A 26,260-nucleotide genomic window follows, 5' to 3' on the forward strand; every position below is an offset into this window, starting at 1 on the left:
ACCAGCTCTGCCCACATCTGACCTCAGACTTCCAGCTCCCAGAACCGTGAGACAAGTTTCCGTTGATTAAGCCCTGGTTTGGTGGTCCCTTCTACAGCAGCCAGAGCTGACTCCCACACTCACTGGTTAGGGGAAAGGCCAAATCCTGGAACTGGAGCGTGCAGAGCCGGCCCTGGCACAGGGTCAAAGGAGCAGGGCTGTGGGACCCAGGTCTAGGTGAATCCTCCCTGCCCAGTTGCTGTGAGAACCGACCTTCATTGGCCTTACCGCCTCTGATTCCTACTGGCCTTTCTTAGTGGGAGACTGAGTGGACTGAGTGGACAACCACCCCGTGGGTCTTAGGACTGTCCCTCCCTCCCTTGGGGCCATTCTCCTGCTGTGCACCCCTGAGCCTGTCCCTCCTCTGCCCTCTGATGCTCCTGGGGAGCTGCGTGGATGGTGAGGGTGGAGGGTGGAGTTCCTTCTCTCTCTTGGGAGCATGGGGCCTGGGCAGGGGACACCAAGCAAGCTTTCTTGGTGTCCCCAAGAAACGTGGATCACTAGGGATCTCCAGCGGCTGTTGGGCCAGGATGCGGCTGAGGACATGAGGGGATAGGGCTCCCCATGAGGCAGCTACAGCCTCACTGCTGAGTTTGCTGTGGCACTGGCCAGGGGAGGAGATGGGCAGCCCCTCACCCTGGCCAGGCCCTCCTCTGCCACCGCGTGCAGGCCCAGTGAGGGTGGACCCAGGGCTGGGGTCCTCTAGGTCCGGTCACTCAGTCATTCTGCACTATGTATGGGACCCTGCAGGTGTGCTGGGATGATGACAGGCATGGGCATAGGGCAGCATCAGTCTGAATAGTCACACAGATAATAAAATGGGGTTATAGATTAGAGAGGGCAGGCTGGGAGCAGAGGTCTCAGGGATGCATCACAGATGAGAGCTGGAGGACAGCTGGTGAGGGCTGGAGGTGGGACAGAGGTGCAAGTGCTCAGCGGCGCACGAGTGTGGAGGGCCCAGGATCTGCGAGGCCAGCACAGCCAACCACAGTGGACTGGGGAGGGGGCCAGGATACCAGGCCCGGATTGCAAGGTCAATCGAGGAGTTTGATTCCATGTCAAGGGCATTGGAAAGCCACCAGAGGATTCCGAGTGGATCTGTGACAGTCTCTTGTGAATTTCCTAATACGAACATCCGAAAGAGCTGGACTCTGCTCCTTCTCAGAACCACATACAGAATTCTCCTCTTAGCCCCATCACCCAGGAGGCCCGGCCCTGCATGGCTTCCTCACCTAGCCCTCCTAACTCCTTCACAGCACACCATGCCCTGGACACCTGACACTCACCCATCAAAACAACTCAGTGAGGACAGGACTGTTTTATTACCATTTGACAGTTGGGGAGACTGAGTACAGACAGGCTGGGAGCTTGCCCTAGAAAGGGGAGGAGCTGGGATTCCAACCTTGGGTTCCAGCTCCAGAACATTCCCACTGAGGCGAGGTCCCCTGTGAAGGTGGGGAGGGGGGAAGCCCAGAGGTCCTGGTGGCCTCCCTGCCAGGCAGAAACCATTAGTTCCAGAATCACAGCCTGCCAGGTGCGTGGTCAGCAGTGGCCCTGCCTGCCTGCCTTTGGGCGAGCCCTGGTCTGTGTGAGCTGCTTGTACCAGGCCCCAGGGCAGGATGTGTTCACACTGGGGTGCTGACCGGGCGCCCAGAGTCCTGGGTCCAAGGCCAGCCTCACAGGGTGACACAGGGATGCTTCTGGGTGACAGAGTGTCTGTTTCCTCCTCAGTCTGATGGGGGTGGACACCCCCCCATCCCATGCTGGCAGCTGGGAGGGTGGGCAGCCTCACAGACCCAAGTGTGGCTCTGACCTGTGGCCCCAGGTGGGCCATGACTCACTCTGCCCAGCCCAGCCCCTCTCAAAGCATGACAAGGGTCTCTGACCACTGCCCCATAGCAGGGTTTCTCGGCCTCCACACCACTGACATTTGGGGTGGGGCAGTTCTTTGTTGTGGGGGGCTGTCCTGTATCACCTCCTCTGTTGGGACAACCAAAACCACGTGCAGACATTGCCTGATGTCCTCTGTGGGGACCCTGGAGGCGATGCCTCCACCTGCAGCCTGGCTCCGCTCTGGGGTTCTGGAGTGAGAGGTTTCCTGGTCCACAGCCCACTTTCCCACAGGAGCCTCCTCCAGCCTGTGCCTGAGGACTTGATTGTTCATCTGCATGAGCTGGCAGTGACACAGGGACATTGGAGCATGTTCTCCTTGCAAACACTCTCACATTCAGGTGGAGCTGAGGGGCCTTTGGCCATGCCCACAGCTGTGAGGTCCCCTACCCTGTAAGGGGCACAGAGCAGGTGGGAATGACTGTGGTGCTGATGCCAGCTGGGCCCTGCTCCCGGGTCACCCTGGCCGGGCCCTCCTCTGGCACCATGTGCAGGCACAGTAAGGGTTGACCCAGGGCTGGGGCTCTCTAGGTTCAGCTGCATGTGTGTTCCCAGCGCAAATCACGGATCAGGGCTGCGCCAGCACCTGCCACTCTGGTGTTTGCTATCACCAGCCAAGCACAGTGGCCATGCACTCTTGGGTGAGCCTCCTCAGGCACGCATGTGAGTGACTCTCACCAGGACTGGGGCCAGATCAGGACGTATGGCCTCGAGTGGTCACTTCCCAGTTTCCACTGGCAGGGTAAACCCAGAACCCTGTGGCTGTGTTCCAAGCCTTTCTCCCCACTCCTGCCCTGGGGCCACTGGGTGGCAAGATGAGGTGCCTCACACCAGGTTCATTTCCCGGTGCCTACATGCTTGACGTCCGGCAGGGTCTGCACTCCTCCTGCTGAGCGGCTCTCATCCTCTGACTGTTCCTCCTTTGTTCTATGCTTCCTGTTCCTCAGTGCTGTGCAGGAGTTCCTTATCTTTATGAACACTGACCACCATTCCCATTTTGGACATTTTTTGGGTTTACTCTTGTTTCCCACCCTGGACTGGTCTGATCCAGTGTTACTGGGGGATTAAATACAATTGCCCTCAAGTCCTTACAACAATGCCTGGTATGGAGCAGGTGCTGTAGAAGCACATGGATGGCTGTTTGGTAGACATATGCACAGGGTGCTGTGAGCTCCCGCAGGCTGTGTGCTATAGCCCCGTGTACTGTGTGGAAAGCACCGCGAAGCTGCACCTCGCCCTGGGCAGGGACTCACCCGACAGGCTCCTTCCTGGTCAAGGTCAGGTTGCGGTTGGGTCTGGCCTGGTTGATGGGGATGGTGGAGCCCTGGAAGAGGAACGGGGCAGTCACCCAGGGGCCCAGGGTCCACACTCCTTCCCCTCTGGGCAACCAGTCTCCCCCAGTGGCTCCAGGAGGAAGTCAAAGCCACCAGCTTAGGTGTGACCTGAGGCTTGAGAGACAGGCAGGAGGGCAGCCGGAGGGGCAAGGTGTTTGCTCCACCCTGAGCCTGGCAGGCAGAGCCTTTGGGTGGAAACTGGTGCTGGTACCAGCAAAGCCTCTAGCTTTGGCATTGGAGAAAGAAAGGGTGAGGGTGGGGGCGGGGCCGGGTGCCCCTCTCCCCACAGCTCTAAGTAGTTGAGCATGTGTAGGAGGCCCAGGCCTGGGGCCAGCTGCAGCCAGAAGCTACATGGCAGCAGAGTGGGGGTGGTAACCAAGCAGCCCACCTCCCTTGTCGCTGTCATGCCCTGGTGGAGAGGAGGAACTATGGAGCCCAGACCTGGCAGAGATACTATGAGCCCTGCAGGGGTGAGTCTCCCCAGGGAGCCTCTACAAATGGCCCTCAGATTCCACAACTGATGACGGGGGCCTGAAGATATGGTGAGCACTCCCTCCTGTGATGGTGTTGACTGTCCCTGTTGACCTTAGGGCAGGGACATGGTGCCCATGAACCCAGAATAACTGCAGAAGCCCCCAGCAAAGCAGGCAGAAGAGAGTGTCACAGGGATCCCAAGCCCGACAGTGACCTGCTGCCGCTGGGAGATAGAGTGCCTTGGGCAGGGACCTGAAGCCAGGAAGGACCTGCACCCTCAGCCCTGCAACCGCATGGAACTGAACTCTATCAACACCAGAAGTCTCCCGGATATAGGTTCTGTCCCAGAGCCTCCAGATAAGGCCCAGTTCAGCCAGCGCCTTAGCTTTGGCCTTGTGAGACCTCGGCATGGAACCCAGCCCAGCCTTCCTGGAATTCCCACCAGCAGAACCACAAGCTAATAAATGGGTGTTGTTCCAAGCCACCAGCTGTGGTCATTTGCTGTGCAGCATGCAGACTACTGTGCTGCCCTCGGAGTTCCCCTATATGGCTGGGCCAGTCTGTGTGTGCTCACACTGGTGGGAGCCTGGGCCCCACCTGGATCTTGTCGCACCAGCCGGCAAAGTAGCGGAAGGTCTGGATGGACATGCCCACGTGGGTCTTCAGGGCCAGCGTGTAGACGGCACCCGCATCCAGGGCCTCAATGGTGGCCAGTTCCTCCTGGTGCTGCTCCATGAGATCTGCCAACCTGGCCAGGGTGAGGGGAGGTGGGAGGTGGACTCAGGCCTGGCACAGCCTCGTCTGCCCTCACAAGCCCTTCTTCAAGGAGCTGGGGCCCTGCCCTCCACCCCAGATCTGCCACTCTCAGATGTGAGGACCTCTGTTTCTGATCCATGCAATGGGCCAGCACCATTTACTCCACTGGATGGCTGTGAGGATGACACCCTCTGTCCCTCTCTCCTTTCCTTGCTCTTCCCTCCCTTCCTTCCTGAAATATCTGTGGATCCACTACTTTATCCTATTCCTCTGAAATTACCCTACAGAGGCATTCACTCACTTGCTGCAGACAGCAAAGGGGTTATGGCCCAAGAGGCCGCCCTTCCTGTCTTCAGAAAACTTGAACCAGGAGAAAGGCCGTCTGCCTTTCCAGCACCAATAAACCAAGGTGGTGGGGGCGTGCTCCTGAGGCTGGCATCTCCAGAGGTGGAGAGGTGGCCCTATCCCCATCACAGGAGGACTGACTAGGGAGCAACGGCGGGGCTGGCGCTTTTACACAGACCGGCTCCAGTCTGAGCATGCCAAGGTCGGGTTGCTGTCCCTTGATTCTGATGGATGTGTAGCTCTGGGCAGCCTGGAAGTTATGAGGGTGCACCTCTCGTCCCCTAGGGGGAGGGTGGACAGGGAAAGTGGAGACCACAGGCCCAGAGCAAACTCAGCCTTGTAGACAGGGCAGCTCGGGCCCAGAGGCAAGTGTGAGATCAAAGCATGCCAGCTGTTTCCCACACTGCTCCCCTCTGCACACAGGCACCACAAAGCCCACATGCACCCCAGGCCTGCTCCGGTCCTCACCTGCCTACACCCACCCGGACCGGTGGCAGCTGTCCCTGCCACTCAGGATGCATCTGCAACTCTGTGCCTGGCCGAGCAGCTCCCCGCCCTGTTTCCATTTCATTCTGGGGCCGCGAGAGCCGAGCCCCTCTGCCTCCCTCCTCCTCCTCACATCGGCCTCTTCCAGGTGCTCAGGTCAGTCAGGCCTCCAGCCTTGGGGCTTTTGGGGGGCTGTGTTGCACATCTGGACCCTCTTTCCACACTCCTGTTTCTCCTCCCAGCCTTCTGTACTTGCTTCAGACACGGATTCAAATGCCGTACCCTCTGGGAAGCCGACCCGAATCCCCACCCATGTTCTGACTGATCAGAGCTCCCTGTCACGTCCTCTGATAACCTCCTCTGCCTTTCTTCACTCCCTCACCACCACAGTTTGTAACAGACATTCACGTAGATGATAATTTCATCACAATTTGCCTGCCCACTGGAATCCAGGCTGCAGGAGGCACGGCATTGTCTAGTTCCCTGCTCTCTGCAGCGCCCAGCTCCAGCACAGCACTGGGCACGCGGGAAGCACGTGCCCAGTTTTGCTGGGCTAGTTTTATGCAGCTCAGGTTTGCTGCATAAAACTAACTGAGTGAGGCCACCCTGGGCAAGAAGAGCCCATGTGTAAATCGGTTTCTGAGAAAAACCGATTGGTACGGAAAAAAGTGAAAACACCATCCAGCGGCCATTAGAGGACTGGGGTCCCCAGCTGCGAGGACAGAGGAGCTGCCTCTTTGTTATATAAATGAGACACATTTGCTCCAAAGCCCGCTGGCACCAAACTCAAATTTCCCCACGCCCAGTTAGGCTTAAAGTAGCCCAAACAGGTATGTTTTTAGCCACGTAGGGCCTGCTGCTTTGCACACCCGGAGGAACCTCAAGCAGCAGCTGTTGCCCATTGATAAAATAGGGCCTTGCAGTGATAAGGCGAAAGCTGCTACTGCCCGTAGCAGCCCTCAGACCCAGAGGCTCCCGCTGCATCATTCTGTGTTGTCACCTAGACATGCAGCCCACACGGCAGCCTCGGGATAGTCTCACCGCTGGTCTTCCGCAACCCTGCCCAACCCGCAGCCCACTAAAGCTTGTGGTGTGCCATGCCTCCCGTGCTCACATCCTTCTCCTTCATCAGCCCCAATCCCTTGAATCCCCCACATTTCTAGACAATTCCACCTGTGTGTGACATGGCTGTGTCATCAATCCAGTTCCCAGGACACTTTTTCTAAAGTAGCCATCACCCGAGTGCGCTATTCGGGAAGCTCTGAGAGGCTGCCTTGCAGGACTGTTCTATTGTCAGCTCAGTTAGGCTGCTGAATTGACACCCTGGCACCCATACTCCCCAGAGCCCGGTCCCTGGGTGCCAGGGTAGCAGTGCAGGAGAAGTGAAGCTGCCGCCATCTCCCTCTGAAGGTCTGCAGGGCAGATGCAGGGGTGCCCAGTAGGCTCAGCCAGCCCTACTGACCACCAGCAGCATCGACCACCGTCAGATTCTCGACCATGGACCACAGTGGTATCTGGGCAGAGCCAGCAGCTCCCCCATGGTCTTTCCCAAGAGCTCCTCTTTGTGGCCCCACTTGACAGCTGGATATAGCTGCTCCTACTTCCTGAAGGTTCTATCCTGTCCACCAGGAGTTCAGGGGACTGCCTAGGAACCTTGTCTAACTCTCCCTCTGGATCCTTCTTCCCAGCTTCCACAATTGTGTAATGTCTGATCCCTGCAGTGAATTTCGTGTTCCCTAACACCAACGGTGGTCCCACCACCCTGACAGGGTGCTCTGCAGCCATTTATCTGGGAGCTCCTGTTCTGCCCCCTCCGGGACACCTAGACCCAGCCTCTGTTGTGCTGAGCTGAGGCAGAACCAGTAATGGGCACTCCCAGGTCTCCATGGGGCCTGAGAGTTTGCACAGGGCAGGAACGGGTCCACTTACAGCTGCCCAGGGTGCCCCCGTCACTGTCATTGTGGGTGAGTAGGATCTCTTATGACACAAACCACCAGATGGCAGCAGAGGCCCAGGGAGGGACCCCACGTGCGCTGTTGGCCATGCAGTCCACCAAAAGCATGCCCGGCCCAGGCCAGAGGTTCTCCCACCACCTGGCGTGCCTGTTTCACAGCTCTGCCTGACCTCCAGGAGCTCTAGGGACTGCTTGGCATGGCCAGTGCCTTTCTAGAATTGAGGGGCTTGCAAACGGGGCTGGAACCTACGAAAATCTGGGCATGCCTGGCTCCCACAGCCCTCCCCGCCCCAACCTTAACCTCCATTAGGTTTTGCAAACCATGTTCTTGCAACTCTTCTCTCTCATTTCCTGCTGCTGGGCTGCCCCGGCTCTTATGGCCTCTGGAGTATACTAGAAACAGAAGCCATTCTGACTGCAAGGCCAAGGCAGGGTCTCTCCTGCCAGGCGAGAAGCCTCGCTGGGACCACGCCATAACCTGGCTTCATACCCCTAGAGGTTCCCAGGACCCCAGGAAAGAGCCAGGCCCTGAGACGCCTGTGCTCTTGGCTCATCTGGCCGCACCCTCCCTTCTTCCAGGAACATCTCCCCGCCTCTGTGAGGGTGACTGCTGCTTTCCGCCAGGCCCTGTGGTTCCAGGGGCGCAGCACCTCTCTTCCGAGCCTCCCTCTCACTCTGTGGTCACAAGCTAAAGTCATCATAAGTCCTTTTGCCTAAGATGTCTGAACTGGAACTAAAGAGAGAAGGCCCCTTTCTCTCTGGCTTAATTTTTTTTTTTTTTAAATAAAGAAAATGTGAGACCTGTAGATTCCAGCAGTCAGAGCCAGGCTGAGCAAGCAGAGACCAGGCCAGCCCCTCTCTGGCCCTTGCTGTCTTCTGTGTGCAGGAGCTAAGTCCCCTCCAGCCCAGGCTGGCGAGGCAAGTGCTTTGCCTGCCTCAGAGGCCCACCCTGCACCTACTTTGGAAGCAGCCCTTGGCTTCCGCACCTCCTCACCTCCACCAGGCACCTCCTGAGGCCACTCTGCTGAAATGCCTCCTGTTTCTCCCATTCCTTCCTCTGAGAAGCCTTTTCTGAGCCTCAGGCAAGGAGCCCCAGCCTGGTCCATCTGATGGCCTCGGTCCCATGGCCTCCCCAGGACCCAGCTCCTCCTGGCAGGTAAAGGGGCCTCCACAGAAAGGGCCCCCACTACCCCCTTCTCGGAAGCTGATGGTGGCAGTGGCTGGCAGGTGCATGTTGGGCTCCCACCTGTACAGCAGCCGGCCCCGGTCTCGTGCGCTGATCTTCCCCCACCGTCCATTCTCAAAGGCATCCTTGGCTGCGGCCACTGCCTTGTCGACGTCGGTGACTTGGGCCAGGGATACCCGGCAGATGACCTATAGTGGAAGCAAAGCCATGACCAGTTCTCTTTCAGCCAGTTGCGCACAGACACCCCTGCCTGCCTCCCTGGCCTCCTCCTGGGGCCCCACTGAGGTGGCCCCCAGCCACATGGGCAGGTGTGGAGGTGAAGCATGGCCAAAGGGCAGCCCTGGGAGGGCTTATACAGGAAGGGAAGATGGGGGCCTGGGGAGAGGATTGTTTGTGTGTCTACACCCCAGGGTCCTGACCCTGTTCCTGCTCTGAGTGTGCCATCCGTGCAGGTTCCTTCACCTCGGTGCCTGCTGGATGTGGTGAGGGGAGCCAGTGGGGTTCTGGGGTGGGAGGGCAAAGCCATTGCCTCCTATCTGCCACCACAGACAGCCATGCCCCTTCTGCCAAGGCCCCATCCTCAGCCCCTCCTGATGCTCCATCCCAAGGGCACTGCACTGTCCTGCCTGTGTCCCTACCCCCTCCTTCTCCCTTTGCAGATGAGTCTTTCATTAACTCCCCTCAAATGACTCATGTTGAGTGTGCTCTCTGTCTTCTGCAAGGACTCAGCTGATTCTATAGGATGGACAGGATGGAAAAATATCAGTGTGTGGTCATAAGAGCAAGCCCGGCTTTGAAACCTGTGTTTCAGATATGCTCATGTGTGTATCTACCATAGGCGTGCTTTGGTTCATGATGCCACAAGGTCACAGTCAAGAGAGAGTAGCAAACATGGGACTCAAGTTGAGGAAGAATGTCCTAATGGTGGAGGGCTCAAGTATCAGACAAGGTAGTTCTCACACTGGGGCTACTGCTGAAGTGTGGAGGTGTGGCAGTGGCCTAATTTCTTCCTTGGGGTAGGAGGAACTCTGTTCCCAGTCTCTGAAGCAGGTGCAAGACCCTTCTGAGCCCTCCTGCCTCCTACTACCACCCTGCACCTCCTCTCTACTCCACTGCAGTAGGGTTGGTTGGAAATGAACTGGCATCCTTTCCCGTCCCTCTTAAAGGCACACGTCCAAGCAGAGGCTCTCAGGGTCAGGACCCCGAGAGGCCAGTGGGGGCAGGGAAGGAAGGACAGGGAGGCTGGGGAATGTGGAGAAGGGGCGCTGGGCCTGCACTCACACTTCCATCGGTGGGATTGATGGTCTCAAAGGTCTTGGCACCATCGGCATCCACGAACGCCCCCCCGATGAACAGCTGGTGGGGCATGTGGAGGGTGCGCTTGTTCACTGCCATTTCCACCTGAAAGAAAGGCCCCACTGACAAGCACAAACCCATGCAGGGCACAGGAGGCATACACAGAGGACCACACAGCCACACACATGCACTGCCCAGGGGCCTCCTGGGGCTTCAGAGCTGCATGTGGGTAACAGCTGAGCAGGACAGAGATGAAGGACAGGCTCTGAGGCCAGGCTGCCTGGTGGGAGCCCTGCGCTTCCACCTACTCCTTGTGCCGCCTTGGGCTGGTTCCTCAGCCTCCTCAGGATGGGCTAAAAGGACTCTCAGACAGAAGAAATGCCAGTGGGTAGTGAGGCCCTTGGCAGCCCCCACCACTCACATCCCCGTGGATTGGCAATTTCTGCCTGAATGCAGGTACCTCTGGGATGCCATCCTCTTCCTGAAATCTGTTCATCAGTCATTTGTCCTCAATCCCAAGGACACTGTGGGGTCCACCTTGGCCCCCTGTACTTTCTTCACCCACTTTTGTTCCAATCTACCCGCCAAACAAACTACACCAAAGCCCATTCTTATGGGAGTTGGCAGTCTACCAAGATAGCTCAGGGAAGATTTCTTAATCTCTTTAAAGAATAGATTTTCAATTACTGATCACACTTCCATACACACAAGTTGAATGTAAGGATTATTTGTTTCCTTACTGGGAACTAAAAGTCTCTCTTCTTAATATCTTGATCATATGCCTTGGGACTCAGAGTTTGGCCCATGTCCTGAGCATCAGACAGCAACATCCTCTGGGAGTTGGCCCCACTGTACTGACATCCCCCGGCTATCCTGGGTGCAGGGAGAGTGTGGGAAACTGAAGGGTGGGCTCCTGGGGCCCTGGCTTTCTGAATGCCCAGGTTTCCCCCTTGTCTTATGTAGTCATAGATGCAGCTGCCTGAGGGCTCTGCAGGGCCTGCCACAGGGAGGGCCCAGCACTCACGTAGTCAATGCTGCACTCGCCCTCCTCATCATCCCCTCGCAGCTTCCTCACTAACAGCTGGATGAAGTCCCCAAAGGTGGTTGCCATGTACACATCTTCATTTTCTAACTCCAGGCCATCACACAGCTCCTTCACTTCCTCCACCAGCCTGGAGGAAGGAGATGGAAAGATGGGGACACAGGAGGGGCTCGGCAGGCCTGCATCGCTAGCAGCAGGGGCAGTGGGGCCAAACACCCCAGAGAGGCTCCATCCCAGCACTACGGGGTAGCCATGAGCCCAGAACTGGGGAAAAGGGCCCAGGCTGTGGACTCGGATGGTCCTGCATTCAAATTCTCACTTCATTACTTTCTAATTTGTGACCTTGGGCAAATGACTAACTCCTCTAAGCCTTAATTTCTTCACCTGTAAAACAGAAATAATAATAGACTCTCTGTTATTTTGTGATGATTAAATACGATGACCCATCTAATAATAACAATAATTAGTAGATTAATAATAATCTCCAAAAAACTCTGTTAAAAGAATGAAAACATAAGCCACAGATTGGAAGAAAATGTTTCCACATCACATTATCTGATAAAGGACTTGTATTCAGAATATATAAAGAACCCTCAAAACTCAATAGTAAGAAAGCAAACAATCTAATTAAAAATGAGCAAAAGATTGAACAGATGCCTCTCAAAAGGAGAAATATGGAATAAGGATGGCAAATAAGAATATGACAAGACAATCAACATCATTAGGCACTGCGGAAATGCAAATTAAAACCACAATAGAATATAGCTTCATATTTATTAGAATATCTAAAATTTAAAAGCCTGACCATTCCCACTATTGGGAAAGAGGTAGTACCCTGAGCAACTGGAGCTTGCACACACTGCTGGTGGGGATGTAAATGGTACTACCACTTTGGAAAGCAGTTTAGCAGTTTCTAAAGAATTAAACATACTTCCCACTTCACTCTTAAGTATTTACCCAAAAGAAATAAAAGCCTATCTCTAGACAGCAGATGGCAGAATAGGAAGCTCCAAAAATGTATCCCCTTACCTAAATAACCATGGAACATACATGAACCAAATATGTTGGAACTCTGGGGTCTAGTCAAATACTTTCAGCACCAAGGAGAAAGACTGGTGAAGAAGCTGGTAAATGTCAATCAATTTCAGTGAATTTCAGCCTCTCATAAGATATTGGTTGCCACCCCTCACCTCCCACCTCTGCCACAAAAATTTGAAACAGGGCTGGGTCATATTCCAGGCGCAGCTTGCTGAAGCCAGGGTGGGTAATAAGGACCTTGTCCTCTGACCACCAGCACTGTGTCCTGAGCACTGATACTCCTTTTGATTGCTGACAGGCTATCACAAAGGCTGGCAGTCATTGTTTCAACCCTCACAGGCTGAAGTAGCTTCCAGGAGATTATAAAAGGCAATACTTTCCCTCCACTTTGGTAGCCAGACATTTATGGAAATCTTTCTCAGGTCACTGGCTGACTGCAGGAACAATGGAACAGAAAGTTCAGTGACAACACACAACAAGGAACACACCTTGCAAAAATAATTTGGAAAAGTCACAAACAGATGGTTCTAGCTCTCAACAAGGAAGGTTCAATAATCCCTAATGAGTGGGAGAAATATATTTCCAGAATTACCACAACATAACACTCAAAATGTCCAGTTATGATCAAGAAAGATCTACAAAACATATGAAGAATTAGGAAAGAAGAGTCCATTCACAGGAACAAAAAAGAATTTGAAGAAGCTATCCCCGAGGAAGATCAGATATTGGAACTATTGGTCAAAGACATTATGTCAAATGCCTTAAATATGTTCAATGAACTAAAGGAAATTATGGATGAAAAACTAAAGGAAATCAAGAAAATGATGTACGAACAAATGAGAATAAAGTGACAGAAACTATAATAACAAGTCAAACAGAAACTCTTGGGCTGGCAAGTACAATAACTGAAACAAACCAACAAAAAACTCACTGAAGGAGTTTAACAGTAGTTTTGAGCAGGCTGAAGGAAAGATGAGCAAACTTGAAATTAACCAGTCTGAGGAGCAGAAAGAAAAAAGAGTGAAGAAAAATGAAAAGAGCCTGAAGGATTTATAGGATACCATGAAGGATACCAACATACTCACAGGAGCTCCAGGGAGAAAAAGAGAAAAAAGTTTCTCTAAATATTTATTTGAAGAAATAATGGTCCCAAAGTTCCCAAACATGAGGAAAGAAATTAATATACACATCTAAGATGTACAATGAATGCAGTCCAAGCAGGATACATTCAAAGAGATCCACACCAAGGCACATTACACCCAGCTTGCTGAAATCCAGAGACAAAGAAATAATTTGGAGAGTAGCAAGAGAGAAACGGCTTGTTATATACAAGGGATCTTTGATAAGATTAAAAACTGACTTCCAATAAAATACCTTTAAGGTCTGAAAGCAGTTGGATATTAAAAGTTCTGGGGGAAAATGGTAACCAAGAATTCTATATCCATCAAAACTATCTTTCAAGAATGAAAGATAAATTAAGATCTAGTTCAACCATTGTGGAAAACAGTGTGGCTATTCCTCAAGGATCTAGAACTAGAAATACCATTTGACCCAACCATCCCATTACTGGGGATATACCCAAATGATTATAAGTCATGCTGCTATAAAGACACATGCACACTTACGTTTATTGTGGCATTATTCACAATAGCAAAGACTTGGAATCAACCCAAATGTCCATCAGTGACAGACTGGATTAAGAAAATGTGGCACAGATACACCATGGAATACTATGTAGCCATAAAAAGGATGAGTTCGTGTCCTTTGTAGGGACAAGGATGCAGCTGGAAACTATCATTCTCAGCAAACTATCGCAAAAACAGAAAACCAAATACCACATGTTCTCACCCATAGGTGGGAATTGAACAATGAGATCACTTGGACACGGGAACGGAAACATCACATACCGGGTCCTATTGTGGGGTGGTGGGAGGGTGGAAGGATAGCATTAGGAGATATACCTAATGTAAATGACGAGTTAATGGGTGCAGCACACCAACATGGCACATGTATACATATGTAACAAACCTGCATGTTGTGCACATGTACCCTAGAACTTAAAGTATAATAATAATAAAAAAAAATTTCTATAGAAACAAAAGCTGAAGAAATTCATTACCAGTAGACTTGCCCTAGAAGAAATGCTGAAAAGAGTCTTTCAGGCTGAGATAAAAGTATACAGACAGTAAATTGATGACACAATTAAAAATAAAGAACACAGATAAAGGCCACTACACAGGTAAGTATGAAAGTCCATATTATTGCATTTTATTGGGGTTGTAACTTCTCTCTTTTTCCTATATGACAATAGGCAAGTGTATAAAACAATAATTTTAAATATATATTAATGGGTATACAATGTATAAAAATGTATACTGTGACAGTAATACTAAAAAGGGGAAGGAAAAGAGATGTATAGAATGAGAGTGTTTGTATACAATTGAAGCTGGGTTGATATTATTCAAACTACTTTGTTATAAATTTAAGATGTTAATTGTAATTCCCAAGTAACAACCCAGAAATAACTAAAAACATACAGCAAAAGAAACAAGGGAATCAAAGTGATACACTACAAAAAAATTACCAAATAAAAAAAGGACAGTATAGAGAAACCGAGGAACAAAAAAATAGGACATGCAGAAAACAAATGGCAGAAATAAATCTTTATTTATTAGTTAGTAGGTTAAATGTAAATGGATTAAACTCTCCTGTTTAATCTATTTAAAGTTTAAACATGAGAAGGCACAAACTGGATGACTGGATATAACCCAGCATCCATACATATGCTACAAGAGAATCACTTAGATATAAGGATACAAAAGAGCTGGAAGTAAAAGGACGGAGAAAATATTCCATGCAAATGGTAACATAAGAGAGACTTTAAATCTAACAAGTTTACAAGAGACAAAGAAGGACATTATATTGATACAAAGTTTGATGCTGCAAGAGATATAACAATTATAAATTCATACACACCTAACACAGCCCTAAAATATATGAAGCAAAAATGGACATTTCTACAATAGTAGTTAGATACTTAGATGCCCAACTATCAAAAATGGATAGAACAACTTGAGAGAATAAGACACTTGAACACCACAAACCAGTCAGACACTTACAAAACACTGCTCAAGAAGAGCAGAGCACACATTCTTCTCAAGGGCACATGGAACATTCTTCAGGATAAATAATTTGTTAGGCTACACAATAAGTCTTAATACATGTAAAAATATTGAACTCTTACAAAATGGAATGAGACTAGAAATCAATAACAGAAAGAAAATTGGAAAATCCACAAATATATGAAAATGAACTAGCACACTCTTAAACAATTAATGGGTCAAAGAAGAACACACAAGAGAAACTAGAAAATACCTTTAGTCAAAGGAAAATAAAAACACAACATACCAAAACTTATGAGATGCGGGGAAAGTAGTGCTAAGAAAGTGTTTACAGGTGTAAATACATACATCAGAAAAGAATAAAGTCTTCAAATCAGTAACCTACGTTGTACACCTTAAGGAACTAGATTAAAAAGCAATCTAAACCCAAAACTGTAAGAAGGAAGTAATAATAAAGATTAGAACAGAAACAAATGAAATAGAGACCAGAAAAACAATACAGAAAATAAGCAAAATCAAATTTTGGTTTCTTGAAAATATCAACAAAATTAACAAACCTTTAGCTGGACTGACCAAGACACACAAAGTGAAGGCTCAAATTACTAGAATGAGAAATCAAAGGGAGACATTATACCAATCTTACAGAAATAAAAAGCATCATAAGAAAATACATGATAAATTATATGGCAACAGATTTGATAACTAGGTAAAGTGAACAAATTCCCAAAAACATACAATCTACCAAAACTCACTCATGGAGAAATAGAAAATTTGAATAGATATGTAACTAGTAAGGAAACTGAATCAGTAATCAAAATCTTTCCAGCAAAGAAAAGCCCAGGACAGAATGGTTTCACTGGTGAATTCTACCAAACATTAGAAGGGAAATTAACACCATTTTTTCTCAAATTCTTCCAAAAAACCTGAAAAGAGAACACCTCTTCAACTCCATCCATAAGGCCAGCATTTACTCTGACACCAAAGCCAGACAAAGATACTATAGCAAAAGAAAACTACAGACCAATATTCCTTATGAAAACGGATGCAAAAATCCTCAAGAAAATACTAGCAAACTGATTTCAGCAGCATTTTAAGAAGATTACATACCATGACCAAGTGGGATTAATTCTTGGAATGCAAGGTGGTTCACCTATGAAGATCAATCCATGTAGCATACCATGTTTATGGAATGAAGAGAAAAACACATGGTCATCTCATTTAATGTAGAAAAATAATTTGACAAAATTCAATATCCTTTCATGATTAAAAAGCACTCAAACTAATAGAAGGGAGTATCATCTATATAATAAAGGCCATATTTGAAAAACCCACAGCTAACATACTCACTGGTGAAAGACTGAAAACCTTTCCCCTGAGATCAGCAGCAAAATGAGGATGCTTGCTTTCATCACTTCCATTCAATATAATATAGTAGTACCTCCTTACCCATGGGCGGGGCGGGGGGCGGGGGTTGTTCCAAGGCTCCCAGTGAATGCCTGAAACCACATATAGGGCTGGAGCCTACACTGTGCTCCTTGACTTATGATATGATTACATCCCAAGAACCCATTATAAACTGAAAATGTTAAGTCATAAATGCATTTATTATACCTAACATACTGAACATCAGTGCTTAGCCTAGGCTATCTTAAATGTTCTCAGAATATTTACATTAACCTACAGTTGGGCAAACTCATCTAACACAAAGCCTATTTTATACTAAAGTTTTGAATGTCTAATACAATTTATTGAATATTGTACTGAATGTGAAAAACAGAATTTTGTAAGGGTACACAAAGTGTAATTTCTACTGAATTCGTATCACTTTCACACAATCATAAAGTCAAAAAATCCTAAGTTGAAGCATCACCAGTCTGGGACCATCTACATATTCTATGCTTTTTCTGATAACACCAGTGGCTACTAAGTGACTAATGGGTAGGCAGTGCACACACCTTGGATATCCTGGACAAAGGGATGAATCACATATCAGGTGGGATGGAGTGGGACAGCATGGAATTTCATCATTCTATTAAATGGCGCTCAATTTAAAAACGTATGAATTGTTTATTTCTGGACTTTTCCACTTAATATTTTCCAACCATGATTGACCATGGGTAACTTAAACTTCCGAAAGCAAAACCACAAATAAGGGGAGAACTACTGTACTGGAAGCTCCATCCAGGGCAATTAGGCAAGAAAGAAACATTAATCCAAATTGTGAAGGAAGAAGTTAAATCATATCTTGTCACAGATAACATGATCTTACATGTAGAAATCTTTAAATGGGCCAGGTGTAATGCATCACCCTGTAATTCCAGCACTTTGGGAGATCAAGGTGGGAGGATCACTTGAGACTAGGAGTTCAAAATCAGCCTGGGCAACATAGCAAGCCCTTGTCTATAAAAAAAAATTGTTTTAAGTTAGCTGGGTGTAGTGCTGCATGCCTGCAGTCCTGCTACTCAGGAGGCTGAGGCAGGAGGATCACTTGAGCCCAAGAATTTGAGGCTGCATTGGGCTACGATCACACCACTTTTCCAGCCTGAGTGACAGGGCAAGACCATGTCTAAAAAACAGAAAAAGAAAACCTTAAATATTCTGTGCCTCCAAAAGACTGTTAGAACTAATAAAGGAATTCAGCAAAATTGCAGGATACAAAAATAACATGCAAGAAAACAGTTGCAACTCCATACACTAGTAATGAACAATCCAAAAAGAAAATTAAGAAAACAATTCCCTTTACAATGGCATCAAAAGAATAAAATAAGGATAAATTTAACCGGCAACAGAGTTGTACACTAAAAACTATAAAACACTGCTGAAAGAAATTACAGAAGATCTAAATAAATAGAAAGCCATCTATGTTCATGGACTGGAGAACTTAATATTGTTAAGATGACAATATTGCCCAAAGGTATCTACAATTTCTATGCCAACTCTATTAAAATCCCATGGTTTTTTGCAGAAATTACAAATATCATCTTAAAATCATATGGACTATCAAGGGACTGTGAATAGTTAAAACAATCCTGAAAAAGAACAAAGAGGACTCACATTTCCTGATTTAAAAATTTACCTCAAAACTACAATGATCAAAATAGTATGATACTGGCATAAACACAGATATATAGACCAATGAACAAGATAGCTTAGAAATAAACCTAAACATATATGACCAACTAATCTTCAACAAGGGTGGCAAGAATACATAATGGGGAAGCGATAGTCCCTTCAACAAATGGTGTTGGAAAGACTGGATGTCCACATGCAAAAGAATTAAATCGGATCCTTATCTTGCCCCACACATAAAAATAATCAACTCAAAATATCTGAAAAACTTAAAAGTAAAACTTAAAACTGTAAAACTAGAAGAAAGCATAGGGGAAAGTCTCCATGATATTGGTCTTTGCAACGATTTCTTGAATATCACACCAAAAGAACTGGAAACAAAAGCAAAAATATACAAGTGATATGCATCAAAGTAAAAAGCTTCTGCAAAGCAAAGGAAACAATCAGCATGGAATGTGAGAAAACTTCTGCAAACCCGTATGCCTGATAAGAGGTTAATCCCTAAAATATGTAAGGAGTTCCTACAACTCAATAGCAAACAAAACAAATAATCCAATAGCAAACAAAACAAATAATCCAATTTAAAAATGGGCAAAGGCTTGAATAGACATTTCTCCAAAGAAGGCATACACATGACAAACAGGTATATGAAAAGATGCTCACCATCACTAATCATCAGGAAAGTGCAAATAAAAACTACAATGAGATACCATCTCATCACTGTTGGGCTGGTTATTGTTGAAAAGGAAAGAAGAAAAGGGGAGAGGAAGGAAGATAGGAAGGCAAGTAAGTATTGGCAAGGATACAGGGAAAATGAAACCTTTGTGCACTGTTGGTGGGAATGTAAAATGGTGCAGCCTCTATGGAGAACAATATGGAGGTTCCTCAAAAAATTAGAACTACCATATGACCCAGCAATCTCACTGCTGGGTATTTGTCCAAGAGAACTGCAATCGGGATCTCAAATTCCCATGCACTTCCACATTCATTCATAACAGCCAAGATGTGGAAACAACACAAATGTCCATCAACAGATAAGCAGATAATATGGTCTATCTGTACAATGAAATAAGATTCAGCCATAAAAAGAAGGCTATCCTGCCATGTGCTACAACAGGGCTGAATTTTGAAGACATCATGCTAAGTATAATAAGCCAGTCAATTTTCTGTGACAAATGCTGTATGATTCCACTTGTATGAAGTACTAGACTGGCCAAGCTCAATAGAGCAAAAAGCATGGCTGTTGCCAGGGCTGGGGGAGAAGGAAATGGGGAGTGGCTGTTCAATGGATAGAAAGCTTTAGTTGTAGGATAAAAAGTTCTGAAGATCTGCTGACCAACACTGTGCTCATAGTTAACAATCCTACAATGTAAAGTTATAATTTTAAGAGGGTAGATGTTGTATTACGTAGTTTTTTTTTTTTTTTTTTTTGGCCACTTTTTTTTAAAAAGACATACACTCTTAACTATTTACAGAAAAGCAGTTTTGCTTTCTTTGCATCCTCAGCTCGGTAGCTGTACACAAGGCATGGCCCGGCCTCTGGACACCATTTTCTCAGGTGTCTGACATTCTTCTTGGCATATTTTTTACAAAACAATTATTCTAAACTGCATACGGCCTCACAGTGAGTTACTAGAGGATCACAGTGCCCAAGGTTTCCAAGCACATAGGTCCAACTCAGCCGACTCAGCCCCAACTCATGCATGGTAGATTGCAAAACTGGTCACAGCGCCCACCCCTGCAGTAACAGCCTTGGCCATGTGAAGGTGCAGCACCTGCTAGCAAGATGTGGAGCTTCTTTCCCCACCCCTGGAAGCTGGACCTGTTCTGTGACTCATTTTGGCCAACAGAATGCAATGAACACGGGCTCCTGCTCTCCCTCCTGGAACCCAGCACCACCACAGGACCAGCCAGCCCCAAGCTGACCCGGCAACTTATGTGAGGCCAGCTGACAGCAGCTGAATCTGATGCAAATCAGCTGAGCCCAGCACCAACTGTCGTCCCATAGAACTGTGAGCCAAGGACATGGTGTTGGTTGAAATCTCAATGTTTTGGGGTGCGTTGTTGCACAGCACAAATGGTTGGCACAATACATAACCCCAATTCTCCCCATGAACTCAGTACTGTTCTTCTGAATCAACTCCTCCCAAATTCCTTCCTAGAACTTCCCTGGGGAGGCTGCATGCAACTGCGCCTCTCTTAACATTCGCATAAAGACCTGTAACCATTCATTTGTGCTGCCCACCCAGGTGTGCATGCAGGAGACCTGCACACTGGCCCTTCCTGGGTCCCTGGCCCACATGATCCATGAGTAAGCAAATGATTGTTTCCTGCTGCTCAGTTTTGCAGAGATTTGTGACACAGCACCAAGTACCTGGGACAGGACCCCTCCACTTCTGGCCTTACCTCACAACGTCCACAGATGCGGCCCCTGACTTGAAGAAATCAGTGGAGTCTTCAACCTCCAGGACATTGGGGAGGATCCGCTGCCAAGCACTCTGCAAAGCAAGGTCTGGTGAGAGGGTGGCCCCAGGGGAGCTGAACTAAACCTCTTCATGTGTGTTATCTCCTCTACCAGTCACAATATCCACCGAGGAAGGGCTTGTTATTCCCATTTCACAGATGCAGGACCCAGCTGCAGCTGTTGTAAGATAGCATCTTTTGACTCAAGTCTACATCTACAAACAGATGACCCCAGCTCATCGCCAGAGCCACTCAGCTGTGGGCTCCAGGAGGGCTGTCTGTCCAGCTGGCCCTGCAACCCCAGGGCAGACCAAGTCAGGGCCAGAGCAACCGCTCCAGAGATATGTTTGGAATAAATAGGACTTTTTTTAAACAGACATTCAAGGTGTTCCACTTTCAAGAAGGAAGTTACTGGCTCTCAGCGCCTTTGGATCACACAAGTGCCTCACGTCCATCCTTGCTGAGCCCTGTCCCACATGTGCTGTTAACACCCAAGGTCCCCCGCTGTGCCCGCCTGACTCTACCCCTCACCCCCTGGGCTCCAGCTACAGTGCCCTCCCATGGCAACTCCCTGAACACAGGGAAGCCTCTGCCCTGTTAGGGCCTTGCCATTTGCTGTTCCTTCTCTCTTGAAGGTCTTCCCCTGGCTCTCTTCTCTCCACCCAGGGAAGAAGGATACAGTGGGAGGGAGCATGAAGGGTCAGGAACAAATCCCGGGAAGTGAGCGTAGATGGAAATTCATGTTGAGAAGACTGAGTCTCAGAGAGGGAAGCTCCCTACAGCATCACATTGGGGCAAAGCTGTATTGGAGCCCAGGTGTGCCTCACAGGCGGCTTGTGTTGGTCACAGCCTGGGATGCTGCCTCTGGTGCAGCCTTTCTGGAAGGCTCCAGCGCTCACATTCTAATCACAGGGACATAGACTTGACACTTGACTCTTTCAAATATTCCAGGAGCTTCTGTTTCACTCGTTAACTGTTGACAATGAGCCCTTAGAAGAGTCAGACTGAACTGGCCAGATCCCAGGGTCCCAGTTGCAGAGGAAGGAGCAGCAAGAAGAAAACAGAAAGCTCAAGACAAGACAGAACCAACACTGCACCAGGGGCCAACACAGACACCCACAGAGGGTTGGCACTGCCTAACTCTGGGGAGTGCAATTTGCAGAACACATGTGCACGGCACAACCTGCCCAACTGGATGGCAGCCCTGAAGTTGCCTCTTACCCGCACAGCCTCTGCAGTAACCAGCTCCGCCTCCGTCAGTTCAAGGGCACTGCTGGCTGCCCCTTTAAAGAAGTTCGAGGCCAGGATCATTTTGCCATCCTCCAGCTGAATGTTCTTCACCAGCAGCTGCAAAAGGAAGGATTTCACAGTTCCTGTGGTCAGACCTGAGGCAGTGATGAAGGCGTTCCACACAGGGTGCTGTGCCAGGCATTCTAGCCTTGTCTCCACCCTTCAGATGAGGATGGAGCAGGAGTCCCAGGTTAGTGATGAGGAGTTCACAGTGGGGAGGCCACTATTCCAGGGACAAAGAGGAAATTGCAGAGCTTATGTCTCCTACCAGCTGCTTGATTTTCCATCACTCACTCCCACCACACTTTCACTTTGTTTTTAAGTGTAATGACTTTATTACTTCTATAAAAAAGGATTCCTACGATCAAAAAAGAAATGTCATTCAGGCACCACACAGAAAGTAAACTTAGAAAAACAACTAATCCTGCAATCACCCAGCAGCTCCCAGAACTGCCACAGAAACACCTGGAGAACATCACCAGATGCCTGTGTGGGATACAGAGGTGGGAAGAGGAGAGGCTGAAAAAGGGTCTGGCCAGCCGTGCAGTCTGCAGCTTCAGGACAGCACTTCAAGCTGGTCCCGGGTAGAGCCTGCATCCAGCCATCAGTTCAAGCGGATTCTGGCTGCCAGACATGAACTACCCCCATTGCAGCTCATGACTCTGGGATACTCTAGTGTCTGCCTCAGATTTACTGTATTTAATAACATGTTTGAATTGTTTGGGGCCTGCTTGTTTATCAATAGTTTTTCAACAAATGCTTTCGTTAGGGGCCAGGAAAAAAACACATATAAAAAAGAATTATGGATAAGCTCACGGGTGGGTGCATGTCTCTATGCATTAAGAGTGGCGATGGAAGAATGGCACCCTCTATGCATGCTCTGCCAGAACTGGAACTGGCCTCTTGGCCTGACCCTTGCTCCTTTGCCTTTCAAAGATGTTCTGGCGCTTTCTGCAAGCTAAAGCCCAGCCAGACCCCACAGGGCATGCCTGAGAGATGCTTCAACCCAGGGTCTTCTGGGTTGATCTGTGGGGAGCAGGGTGTGTGTGCTCAGCTGGTCTCTCCTCACTCCCCTCCCACCCTGACCACCTCAGGACAATGGACCAAGCTATTGTGAGAGAGCCGGTAACCCCAGCTTCCTCTTAGACACTTAGTTGCCTTCTTTGCACTGCTGTCTTTGCGGGTCTCTGGGCAGATGCTGTGGGTGCCCCGCTCAGACTCCTGTGGCTGATGCCCTGTCCTCCAGCTGCAGCAAGGGATGGATGACAACGGTCTGAACTGTCCCCTCCTTGCTTGCTGTGGATGGATAAGAGCTCCCGAACACAGAGAGGCCAAGGGACGATGCCTGGGGGGGTCCTCCACCCCACCCCAGGGGCCACTGAAACCAAAGGCTGCCAGGGGTGGGGACAGGCAGGTATAATTGGAGAGTGCAGTTAATACTCCAAAGCCCACCCTGGGAGCAGCCCCAGGCTAGACTTCTCCTGAACTTTTACTTTTGCTTTGTTTTCCTCTGCCCTTACTGCCTGGCATGATTTTCTGGAACACTGCCTCAATAAATCACTTGCACAAGAATTTTTACCTTAGATGCTGCTTCTAGGGAACCTGACCACAGACAGATATTCTCTTGCAACTGCATATATCAATCTTGGATACCAAAAACACTACCTTGTAGACATCAGTGGCAGCCTAGACCTTCTGACAGGGGAGCATAGCAGACTGGACACCAAGAGTGAGCAAAGGCCAGGCCCCAAACTGCCACGCTTCACTCCAGCTGGCTGGACACAGCAACACGGCTCGGGGTACCGTGCCCACTGGGTTTGTCCAGACCTGTCAGTGTGTGAGAAGACCCCTGCCTGCCCTCTCCCTACCCCCGGCTGCTCATGTGAGAAGGAGTAGTAGAGCGCATATGAATAGGAAGCTACCATGACCAAGACCCGTATCACAGCTTTGGAGCCAGAATTTCAGCGTTTGAATCCCAGCTCTGCCACGGGCTAGCTTGGATGATCCTGGGCAAGTTATTTAAATCTCCGTTTTTTCCTCTATAAGGATATTGTATTTATACATATATCATAGTGTTGTTGGGCAGATTAAATTTAATGCGTATACATCGTTCTGGCATAAAAGGTGCTCCATCAGTGTTTGCTGGTACCGTGAGTTTAGTCTGCTTATAACAAGAGCAGGTGGCCGGCACGGCTCCCAAGGCTCTGCACATGCTAAGTCCCCGCGACATCCCTGTTCAAAGAGATGGGAGCTGAGGCACAGAGGCTTATGAACCCACGCCCAGAGGTGCTTCTGATAGACCACAGACAGGCCCTGAGCCCAGGCTCCCTGGGAGGGCTTCTCTCTGATTCTGGATTTTCTGACACCCACACAGGGCGCCCAGCCTGTGCAGGGGAAAGAAAGAGAGATCAGACTGTTACTGTGTCTGTGTAGAAAATCAGTAGCCTGGAGGTGGGTGCCTAGCCAGGAAGGGTAGGGAACCCAGCTTTCCCAGAACAGAGAAGTGGGTAAGCTGCCTCGGACACCCTCTGCTCAGGGCCAGCCAGGCGGTCAGGGACAGATCAGGGTCGGTGGTCCCTCCTGGGTCTGGTTTTTTCCATTTTCTCCAGAGGAGCCTAGGGTCTTCCTGCAAGGCCTGAGTCCAAGGACAGGAGCATGGGTGGCTTTGAACAGGCAAGTAACCCACAGCCATGGCCTTACCATTTTGTCATCATTCCCAAAGAGGATGAGTCCTGCTTTGGTGACCACCCCTGGCCGATGGGCTCCTGGGATGGGCAAAGCATCTCCCTCCGGCACCAGGCCTGAAGTATTCAGTGTTGAGTTGAAAAATGTCAGTTTCTGTCAAGGGAAGAAAAACCGGAAGACAGTGGGTGAGAAGAAGTCCCCGAAGCCAGCAGCCCAGGCAGGTCTGAGCAGGGCTGGGAGGGGGAGAGGGGCCAGGGGCAACTGAGACCTGGGAGCCGGCTCAAAGCCCATGTGACCCCTGAGGACCTTTCTGTTGGGGCACAAACGAGACCTGGAGGAGCCTCAGTGGCCTCAAGGAGCTGATAGCAGGTCTGCCTCAACTCGGCAATAAGACCCTTCTCCTTGGCCCCATAAGCCCCTTCTCCTTAGCCCATGGCCTCAGACCTCAGGTGCACAGACTGGGGGAGAACGTGCTCCAGGCATCATGGAGTGAGGCCACCTGCTCTCAGGGTGCTGCCGAGGAGTGGCTGCTTTGATCAGAAGGTGCATTTGCTAGTACAAAGGGCTCTGCATTGATGAGGACAGCAGGCTTCCTGCCACAGTCTGGGCAGTTGGCTGAGGGTCAAGGGTCTGGACAGTCTGAGACCATGTCGGGGACAAGACTGCCTTCAAGGTTTGCACAAAGACTACCACACACAGTCCTGCCACCCCTGATGCCTCACCAGAGCCTGTGAACTCCAAGGCTCCCATCTTTAGCATCTGGCCTGCCCATGGTCAGCCTGGTCCTGAATGTGCTGCCCCACCCTGCCTGAGGCCAAGTCAGAGTCAGCACTGGGCCTCGGGTCTCCGCAAGCTCAGCAGTGAGACTCAAAATATTTCACAACCAATACAGCTGGGCCCCAGGGGCACTACAAGGGCCTGGAGGCTTCCAGCTATGCAGGACATCTATCGCTTAGCTACTGGAGGCTGGGTAGGTCTGTCATTCCTGGGGATGTTTAAGGGGCACCCAGTGGGAGTAGGGGCCAGGGCAGTGGCTATTTAGTATACCAACCAGTTCAAACATGTGTGGCAGTCTTATGGCCAGTGGGGTATACCAATGCACCTGGCTGGATTCCAGCCATGCAGGGACACACCTGCAGAGGTTCACAGGCCTCTGTCCAGGCTCCTGGAACCTTGTCGTTCCCACGGATCCAGTTGTGAATGGCCTCTGCCGGCTGGTCCCAGTCGATCTGTGGGGAGCAGGGTGTGTGTGCTCAGCTGGTCCCTCCTCACTCCCCTCCCACCCTGATGAAGTCTGGACAGTGGACCAAGCTCTTGTGAGAGAGCCGGTAACCCCAGCTTCCTCTTAGACATTTGCAGGAGTCCCTGAGCTGGGGCCCCCAGTTCTAGGTGCTCTCTGACCCTCAGTCTCTCATGGGCTGAGCAGACTTCAGAATGGTTTGGGGAAGATAATGTTCTGTTGCTGTCAAGATGGCCCAGACTCTACACAGATGCCCCAGCACAATGTGCTCAGGCCCATCCCATAGGGCCCCACCTGCTTCTCCTCACTGGCAGGGCCCCTGTGGGTCCCCACACAGCACCCCATACTCCTGAGCTGAGACACAGCCCACAGGCCTCTGAGGTTCCTCGACCGGCTCTTGCTCCAGAGACCCGCACTGTCCCTCGCATAGAGACTGCTCGCACTATGGTTGATGTTTTGCCCCCTAACTCCCACTCTTCTCCCTCCCTGTGGGCTTTGCCTGCCCATTCCTCCTAAAGAGGAACAGGAAAGAACCTGGAATGGACCTCAAT

At 49.5% G+C, this 26,260-nt stretch overlaps 1 protein-coding gene across 1 annotated transcript in view; it reads right to left on the minus strand.

Annotated features, from left to right (window-relative positions):
• ALDH1L1 (aldehyde dehydrogenase 1 family member L1) overlaps positions 1–26,260 on the minus strand; it is an 84,855-nt gene that overhangs the window by 23,302 nt on the left and 35,293 nt on the right. Inside the window, exons 6-14 of the mRNA XM_007985522.3 lie at positions 25,603–25,698; positions 24,485–24,622; positions 21,716–21,841; positions 20,438–20,529; positions 10,785–10,932; positions 9,746–9,865; positions 8,525–8,652; positions 4,335–4,485; positions 3,183–3,253 (exon numbers count right to left, since the gene is read on the minus strand). Coding sequence (XP_007983713.2) covers positions 3,183–3,253; positions 4,335–4,485; positions 8,525–8,652; positions 9,746–9,865; positions 10,785–10,932; positions 20,438–20,529; positions 21,716–21,841; positions 24,485–24,622; positions 25,603–25,698 — 1,070 coding nt within the window. The remainder of the gene's footprint in view (positions 1–3,182; positions 3,254–4,334; positions 4,486–8,524; positions 8,653–9,745; positions 9,866–10,784; positions 10,933–20,437; positions 20,530–21,715; positions 21,842–24,484; positions 24,623–25,602; positions 25,699–26,260) is intronic.

Source organism: Chlorocebus sabaeus, chromosome 22 (assembly GCF_047675955.1).
Source record: "Chlorocebus sabaeus isolate Y175 chromosome 22, mChlSab1.0.hap1, whole genome shotgun sequence".
Classification (NCBI taxonomy): Eukaryota; Metazoa; Chordata; class Mammalia; order Primates; family Cercopithecidae; genus Chlorocebus; species Chlorocebus sabaeus.